Source organism: Dendrobium catenatum, unplaced genomic scaffold (assembly GCF_001605985.2).
Source record: "Dendrobium catenatum unplaced genomic scaffold, ASM160598v2 original_scaffold_12953, whole genome shotgun sequence".
NCBI lineage: Eukaryota > Viridiplantae > Streptophyta > Magnoliopsida > Asparagales > Orchidaceae > Dendrobium > Dendrobium catenatum.
This window is the reverse complement of record NW_021331413.1, coordinates 52,282-61,949: the sequence shown is the minus strand read 5'-3', so window position 1 is coordinate 61,949 and position 9,668 is coordinate 52,282. Positions and strand designations below refer to the sequence as shown.

The following is a 9,668-nucleotide window of genomic DNA, read 5'->3' as shown; positions in this document are numbered from 1 at the left end:
TTAACATTATTGAACAAAATTTTTGAAAATAATAAAAAGATCGCTGTATCATCTTCATCTCAACTGCTTTCACTCTCCTCTCCCCATCTATGAGGAGAGAAGAGAAGAAGATAAGATAGAAAAGAAAGAGGATTAAAATGAAAAAGAGACTATCTGAGAAAAGAAATAGAAAGCAGGAGAAAAAGAAGACAAATAGAATCTCAAAATTTTAATTAAGGGGCAAAACACGCATATCTAACCATCATGAATAGTTCTATGGTTCCTCCTAACCAGTGAAGTTCATTTCAGTATTACCTTTAAACTGAATTCACATTGTCAATTTATCAACTCCCAGATATCCAACAATTAATATAGGAGAAACAATCGATTCTACAGATCAAGTTTTCAATGTGACTGTTTTTACAAATGAATATTTCCTCCCACAAAACCTTAGAAGGAAGGAAGCTGCTCTCACATGCAATTGTACATCTATGCTTATTATTCACCTCACCCACCATTCTTCTATTATACCTCACTTTTCCTTTCTCTTCCAATTAAATATAATCATGTGTGTATGGTTTCCCCAGTTGAAAACCTGATTACAAAAAGAAAAAAAAAACTGTCATAATATTATGGCTAGTCAAGCGCTGCTTTATTCCTCCAGGAAGTGATAGGCTTTGGCAATCCATCAAAAATTGGCCTAGTAATGGCATCAGGCTTCAAGGACCATTTACTTGTTGGCCAAATGGAGAAACTGTTCTCAGATTCAGTCAAGTTTGAAGTGCTAGATGATTTTCGAACCGAAACAAACACATCTGCTAATGAATCGATAACCGATGAAGAGTTTTGGTGATGAGCTTCTAGATCTATCCTGCTCCCAGGTTTTGGCCTCAAAGCCAAACCTTTTCCTGTTCTTCCTGATAATGTTCCTACAGTGCTTTCTTCCTTGAGTAGGATCCCGGGTGTGTGTAGAGAAGGGATGGCATCGGCCTTTTGACGCCTTCTGATAGATTTATCGGACTCCGTGTTGTCTTCAGTTACATCTCCATTCTCAAGAGATATAACATTCACTAAACTTCGGCTCTTTCGATGTCGATTAAAGATTGGATCAGAGATGGATGATTCTGAAAGTTTTTTATCTTCAAACAGGTGGGTTTTTCCCAACTCATTGATAGCCATTTCAGTGCCTTCAGGTAATATGCTTTTATTAGGTTGTGTAAGGTCGTAGAAACCTTGCAAACTGCACATTGCAGGAGAAATACGGCGAGGAGGAGGTTCTGACTTGAGGGATTGCAGTGAATTTAGAATATCATAATGTGACCGACGAGGAGGTGTCTTCTCTCTGCAATATAAGTAATATGCTTAAACTAAAGCTAATGCTAGACTAATGCACAAAAATAGTCGAGAAGGTTTGTGCAAGCTGTTACCACAAAGACAGACAGATCATTGGCTAGAGGGAAAAATATCGATGATTTGTTATTCACCTAGACTTTTCAAATTCAAAATAAATGATGAATCAGCATGAATTTAACAATGGGAGTTCAACTAAGTAATGGGAAAGCAGAAACAAAATGGAAACATATCAACTTGTATAAAGGAACTGTGATATACAAATTTTTCTTGTATTTGGTGCTTTTGTTGTGAGTCATGTTAAGTCACGTATCAAGTGTTTTTAGAGTCTAGCTTAAGCTTAGCCTTGCCAGTGCTTTGCCGTAGCTGAGCCCGTACCCATTTTGACCACCCATTGACCTCCACTATAATTGTTAACCTTCATATCACCATTTGACTTATCACTTCAACTTTCTTACATCCACATCAACCACCTCCATGACATGAATGTCCCTCCCTCCCTCCCTCCCTCCCTCTCTCTCTCTTAGAATTATTTTGCTTTTATTGTTTTTTCCCATAGAAAACTTACAAAACCCTTCAAACTCCACACCAAACTCTTTCAAACACATGCTATCAAATTTGGAGCCCCTCTGCATGCTTGAACATCGCCCCTCACTTCTTTTAGCTTTTAGGCTACATCTTGTTCTAGCCTATAAATTATAATTTTTGTCTTTATGTATGAATGATGATTATTGAATGAAATTGCTCTCGAGTGCACTTGAAACTTCTCCATTTGTGTACTTCTCATTCCAAAAGAACTTGAGAGGTGAGTTCGAGCAATCGAAGAACTTATCAAAAAAATAATTGAACATCGCCCCTCACTTCTTTTAGCCTTTAGGCTACATCTTGTTCTAGTCTATAAATTATAATTTTTTTCTTCAAGTATGGATGATGATTATTATATGAAATTGCTCTGGAGTGCTCTTGAAACTCCAAAAGAACAATCGAAGAACTGAAACTAATGCTCTGCATGCTCATTATTAATATTTTTTTGAGTTGACAATTTGTCATAAATTCAGCCTAAGCTTGAGAACTGACTTTTTTTCATGATGAATAAAAGAAAAGAAAAACGAATTTAGAGTTTCAACAATGGTTTGCAAAACAAAGGATATCATCTTTTGTTGTCTGATTCCATGAACGCTATTAGTTTGGATCAATAGATATTCACCCATAGAGTAATTCCAAGAAGCATACCATAACCTACATCAAATTCTCCACTTCCCCTCATCCTCCTACGTCAAATATTTTCTAAACCAACTACTTTCAAAAGACTCGTAAAGTAATATGCTAGACATGAGAAACATATAAAACCCAAGTAGAAAGGCAGACCAAGTCAGCTTGCTGTTAAGAGTGGAAAAATGATACACATGTGAAAAACCAGAAACAAGTACTGAATGTCCTCAATCTAATTTCTTACTAGTCAAAATCAACAGGAATTACTCTCTCTCTCTTTATATATATATATATAACACTTTGGACGTAAAAAAACTGGGGCAGTTTTTACTCCTGTACAAACTGTCAGTTTGGATGCCTGTCCGCCATATGTCAAATAACAGGAACAGGCTCTCCCTAAATCCAAATCAGTTCAAGTTTCATATCATAGAAGTTAGGCAAAATTCATCTACGGACTTTGAATTGACCCAAATTGATTTTGTAGTCCTTTGTTAATTTCTACTATTTTTACTCCTACATATTTCAGTTTACAAATTTTATCAAATAACCATTCCAGATATCAAAACACTTATCTTCATCACATGCATGTCAAGAGCCTTAGGGCTCGTTGGATTCTATAGTAAGCAAGGTCACCATTTTTTGTCAATCAAATCCTTTAATATACCTAAATCCTCTAAATATTAAGCTATCATCTTAATTTGGCTCCAGTCAAATTAAATCTAATCTATATATAATCTTTTGCAAAGTTCTGCCCATGATTACCTACCATATATAGCCATATCCTTCCTAAATTTTTCATATCTTGTAATAACATCATAAATGCCCAAAATGAAATTTAGAGCTGCAGCTTCCACTTCTGCTAGCCGAACCATCCTTGGCTAGGAAATTTGCTAATAACCACAAGCCAGATGGACCGAATGAAAATGCATATATATATATATATATATTATATATATATATATATATATATATATATATGGATGAATCTTGACATATATATGTTAGAAACATTATTATAGATCATATTATGATTATGAATACTTTTAAGTGTAATCTCCTCATCCAGATGATATTTACAATAGATCGTGCTATGCTGAGATCTTCTCATGCACTCTAGTCTCATAAATATGATCAACAATATTATAAATAATGATAAGATTTAAAGCACTGGCTCAATTATTATATTGCACAATAGCACATGCTATTCAATTCACAAACTTCACCTAGTCAACTTCCTAATTAGTTACACAAAATCCACTCATCCTACTAGCCCCTCTAGTTCCATAAGCTCCATCTTTATTAGCCTCATCAATCCCACTACCTTCACATACTTAGGTAGTCAAGGATGTTGAATAACTATTTATTCCTCGTCTTGAGCTTGATCTAGTATGTGTTCTTGAGTCAAATTATTGTCCAATCCTAAGTATAACCTAATGAACAAACTTGGCAGTAGATCATGCCAATGCATGATGTTGAGCCTGAGTTATACACCTATACAATGTTACGCCTGGACCGGTCCCAGCTGGACCGGTCCGGTTCTACACGCGACGGCCCAAAGTCGGGCGGAACCAGGCGGAACGCGCGTAGGAGCGGGATCCGCTAGGCCCAAACAGCGGCTAAAACGCATGGGGGGAGGGAAAATTTTTGAATGAGAGGATGTTTTAGGAAGTCTATTATTGTCCTTTATGATTAATTTGTATAATTATGAGTTTTGGGGGGATTGGCTCCTCATCTTGAATTTTGAATTTTCGTTTGAGATCTAGGTTTTGTTTTGGGCTCTTGGCATCGCCGGAGATTGTGGAGAGTACGTTCTTCCTCTCGGATCGAAGAACAATTGTATCTTGATTATCTTGCTTTGCACCTAGTGGAATACAAGCCTTTACTTGTGTTTTCTCGCAATTTCTCCCTGTTTCTTGCCCTTTTCTCGCCGTGGACAGCAGTTTTACTATTGGTTTTTACTGATTTGGGATAGGATTACTTGTGACAAAAGTATTTCCTATCATATTGTTGCTCCCCAACACCATGAGATGGAGATACAAGAAGTTTCCTAATTCATGTGATGCTACATACTCTATCACTAATTTTACAAGTTTTCATTCATATTATCATTGAGAAAAAACTCAAAATAATCTCTAGAATATTTTTATGTGACCAATTAAGTCCAATAGTGTGACATTTCTCAAATTTAGTTTCTCAACTATACAAAATTGATCACAAATAATCCCTCAAATAGAAACTGATGAACATTACAATACAAAAATGATCCCAATTTAGTCCATTGACTGTACAAAATCTATATCAAATGGTCACTTAGGGACTCGTTAGGACTTGGGAATAATTTTATATATTCGAGGGTCTAAATTGGAGAAATACGATACTATGGAACTAAATTGGCCGTGTATGAATAGTCAGAGGACTATTTTGGACTTTTTATTATCCCTATCGTCACTACCATATTACTATGTGATTCTCGTCCAAGTTTCAAAACAATCATAGTTGCATGATAAATTGCAACATCTAAATCCACAACCTGTATATCATTAGTTTAGTTATACTAAATATTTATGCTACTGAGAGAAAAGAAGCTTAATCACCTCCGCTGCCACCATGGGCATAGCAAAGAGCTCTTGTTTACAAAAATCACTCTTAAGTTTGCATGAACTTTGATAAAAACACTAACACCTTTGAACTTCTCAAAGGAGGATGTTCTGGTCCCCATTCTTACAAACTATAGAAAAGGGAATTTGAAGTTGTTCAATATCGTTTACCAACTTACTATAGAAATGTCATGCTCACTTTTAAGATCTCAATAGCAAAAGATAGAATTAATGCAATATTCTCAAGGGAAGAGGTGCATCCATTTAATTGAGATTAAAGTGCTATTAATATGTCCATATGATAACATTTTAGCTCCTAAATATCAGGTGCATATCACATTGCAGTTTCCCTTTGAAAGAGTTAAAATAATGAAATAAATGTTTTATAAAGATAATGGCTAAGAAAAATGAGAATGACAACTATCAAGTCTACTTACAAAAAAATCCCAAAATAGTCCCTAGACTCTTTGTGTATGGCCAATTTAGTCTCAGAGTATCACGTTAACCCATTTTAGTCCCTCCACTATATAAAATTGATCCAAAATAGTCTTCATGTTATAATTGTAAAATAAAATTAATCTCACTTTAGTCCCTAAACTTTATAAAATTGATCTAAATTTAGTCCCTCGACCTTACAAAATTGATCCTAATTTAGTCTCAAAAGAACTATTTTGAATCAATTTTTTATAGACGAGAAACTAAATTGGAGCAACACTATACTATGGGACTAAAATTGCGATATATGAATAGTCAATGGGCTATTTGAAATTTAACCGGGTCTACTTATCATCAACTTAAAATTATCTTAAATTTATGAAAAATGAAAAAAGTCTAAAAGTATTAGCATTACATTATCCAAGGAATTGTTTTTTTCATAAAATTTGAAAAACTGGTAAAAGAGGATCCAAAAAACAATCCAAGGGTTATGAGTTATGAACTTGATGCTTTCAAATTGGATAGTTTTTAATAAAATTTTGACACAAGTCATGAGGATGAATATTACTACTTGAAATTGGAATTGTTAAGATAGCTAAATCATTGTTTAAATTCATTATTAATCATAATAAGGATGATGAAAAGTGCACACTGATGAGTTAATTATCAGCCAAAAGAGTTGATGCTTACTAATACCAAAGGGCACGTCCATTGTTGACATGTGGCAGTTTGGGATTATGGTAAAATTTGGAAGAGCTACCTATAATCAACATATTGTTCTGTATATCTCAAAAATAAATTGAAATGATTCACCAATATAAAAATTTTAATTGATTACATTTATAAATCATAGGGCCTACATTTCATCAGCAATTTCAAAAGTTGGATGGCTTCGAAATTCTAGCAAGAAAACTTCTGGTTTTCATAAAAACTAGGCCATCTAAATCAGTTTCCCCACTTAACCCATCATATTAAATTTAAAAAAAAAATCAACATAGTCCATAAATTTACTAAAATTACATGTATACTACGCCAACAGTAAATTATCTATAAAATAGGTTATGAATAAATGGCACCTAGTTTTTTTTATCTTTCATAGGAGAAGTTACCACAACCTTTCCGTCCAAAGTTGTCAAACATAAGCGGCTATACGACTAAAGAAATATGTAATCTATAACACTGTAGGTAGATTGAAAAAAGAATAATTTCAATTTAAAAAGGGAAGTATTCTGTACATACGGGAAAACAAAATTGCAGAATAAATGAATTAAGTTAATCTGCACTTAGATGTTAGAAAACAAAAGAGGGAAGTATGGGCTTTTGCACTTTTTCTGGTATAGAAGTATCAGTCATTCCCACTTTAGTACAGCTAAAAAAGGCCACACACATATGAACCTTGGCATTATCATAAAGCTAAAAAAGAGCGCCACTGCATTCTTCTCCTATAAAGGTAGAAAAGAAGAAGGTGGAGGGGGCAGGGTGGTGGAGGAGGATTTAATGCAGCTGGACGGCATAAGAGTCATGAGCCTCTACAACGGTTATGTTGCCCCAATGGTGAATTGGATATTATGAATTTAAGTCTAGGAATAGCCTAAATGCTAAAGGAAGATAACGATGCTTTTATCAACCCACGCAGTTGGCATGTGCAAAACATTATAATGAGTGCACTTGTGAATTGATTTTTCAAACCAACAAGCTAAGGCTTTGTTTGGAACAGCTTTTTACTGCTTCTTAAAGTAGTTTTCTTGCATAAAAAACTGCTCTAAGAAGTAGTAAGAAAGTAGTTCCAAACGAACCTAAATTAAGAAAATTCCTAGCATCTAAATTTTGGAATGAGAATTAATCAGTACAGAGCAGAGAAACAAAAGAATGGAAGAACAAATAAACAAGTCTTCTCGTTCTCAAAAGGAAACATATAATTGATCTAATCATATGTTAATTTTTTTAAGTGAACTAGCAGCTTTAGGAATCCACCAATAATATAATCCTCAGAATAAAGAAAATAATAATAATAATAAATAAAACTATACACTCCAATTAAGCCAAAACATAAAATTCAAAATAAAATAAAATAAAAACATCCAAAAACTTATTAACAATGCAAATTTAAAAAAATCGGATGAACAGAATACCCGTTCTGAGTTGAGCCATTTGACATGAGAGGGGATGGGGGGTGCTTTCCCGGTAGAGGAATCAGCAATGACTTGTGAGCAAACATTTGAAGATCTGTTACCAGACCGTTTATTCTTTTGATATCCGCAACCTGAAAAAAAAAATTATCAATGCACATCACACACCCCTAAACATCTAAGAAATTCCAATTAAAAGCATCGCAACAAGAACTGGAATAACTAGACAGTCTAGACTCTTTAAGCAACCTGAAATAAGAAATTCAACTGGTATATCAGCTAAGAAATTCCATATGCTCAAATAAGAAATGCAGAATTAACAAAAAAAAAATCCATTAATATGAACCCTCCAGAGTACATAGCAATCATCAAAATGCACAATTGGAGAGAGGGAGAGAGGAGATCACATGATCGAGCTCTGTGCTGCCTTATCCACCATAATAAACCATATTAAAAATCTATCATATAGCCGAAACAAATTGAGAAAGACTAGCATCGCTCAACAGGAGAAAAGACAGGATTCAACATTCATCTCAACTTTACCTCGACGCCATACTTTATAGCAACCCCGGCGAGGGTATCCATCTTGGTAACACGGTGCTCGATGAAATTAACGCCAGACGGCAAGAAGGAAGAAGACGAAGAGGGCGAAGCGAGCGAAGCAGGAGAGGATATCGGGATTGTCGCGTATCCATTGGCCTTCTTAGAAGAAGACACCGCTCCATCTAATAACCCGTCCGAAAAAATGTGAGAATTCCTCACGGCCCTCCTCGTTTGCATGGCCGGGCGGGATCTACTTGTTATCTTCGCTGACTGCTTTCAGACAAATCTTAGCCAACTTGACACTGTAAACAAAAAGCCCTATAATCTCTCAGCTCGGAAGAACAGGTGCATTCTTGAGCCCTAGTTTTCGTCCAAAATCATAAAAATACAATCTTGATCAGCAAATCTTCAAGGCGAAGAGAACATAGAGACGTTCGGATTCCGCACAGAATAATTTTCCGAATTACAGGGGGGTAGAGCGGAGGAGAGGAGGAGAAAGGCGAAAGGGAGAAGATCCACCACAAAGCATTTATTGGCTTTGACCAATTTTTCGGGAAATTTTAAATTTTTTTTGGGGTTTAATTAATGCATCCTGTGGGGCAGTTTTTAAGTAACTTTTAAAATAATTTTTATATAAAAATATCTAATTTAATAAATATTTATACTAAAAATTAATTCAACTTATATTATAATATTGTCCAAAATAAAACTAAAAAAGATCTTTAAATAGTTAATATCATTCATATCTCTATTTTTTTGTTATTTATACTTATTTTGTATTATTAAGAAAAATATTTGTATAAAAAAATATGATGAGAATTTAATTAAGATGAATTTTTATTCATTAGTATTCGTTAAAAATTAAAATAATATATGATTAATCAATTATTTAATATTATATTAACTTAGCATAAATCAAATAAATAAAATACTCATTTTGATCAAAATTGAACAATAATATTGTGATCAAAGTTTTTTCATATTATTAGATATTAAATTAGAATATTAACATTTATACTTTATTATAACTAAAAAAAATCAATGCTTAGAATCTTGAAATTTCATTTCAAATATCAAACATAATATGACTAAGTAAATTTAAAAATTGGTGATTTTTATGAAATAATTGCATTTTAAAAAAATAAAAGTTGTTTATTAAATGAAAAAAAATACATAAGAATTCATATATCATGAAAAAAAATTATCTTGATTGGACACAAATCTCGAGGCAAAAATCAAATTGGAAACTTCAAAAATTAAATATGGTATCATCTGAACTCCGGTTTCAACAAACTTATAGTCAGACTGATCGTCTCGGAATATAAACCCAACAACATCAAATTCAACTCAATTTGAGCTCAAAGGAGTCTGAATCGAAGACCATAAGCGCTATTGGAATGTTCAAACCACAATTTGGATTACC

General features: G+C 33.8%; 1 protein-coding gene across 1 annotated transcript; it reads right to left on the bottom strand.

The window, feature by feature from the left end:
* Nucleotides 1-319: 319 nt before the first annotated feature.
* On the bottom strand, nucleotides 320-8,790 carry LOC110105587. Its single transcript, XM_020835147.2, has 3 exons — nucleotides 8,246-8,790; nucleotides 7,706-7,836; nucleotides 320-1,321 (listed from the first exon to the last, which is right to left on the bottom strand). Exons 1-3 carry the CDS (start codon nucleotides 8,480-8,482, stop codon nucleotides 616-618), a joined length of 1,074 nt encoding a protein of 357 aa, XP_020690806.1. The 5' UTR covers nucleotides 8,483-8,790; the 3' UTR covers nucleotides 320-615.
* Between the last annotated feature and the right edge of the window lie 878 nt (nucleotides 8,791-9,668).

Coding starts and splice junctions, on each gene's coding strand:
- LOC110105587 (XM_020835147.2), bottom strand. CDS start 8,482: ATGCAAACGAGGAGGGCCGTGAGGAATTCTCACATTTTTTCGGACGGG. Junction 7,837..8,245: donor CTATAAAGTATGGCGTCGAG/GTAAAGTTGAGA, acceptor TTTTTTTTTCAG/GTTGCGGATATCAAAAGAAT. Junction 1,322..7,705: donor AATGGCTCAACTCAGAACGG/GTATTCTGTTCA, acceptor CTTATATTGCAG/AGAGAAGACACCTCCTCGTC.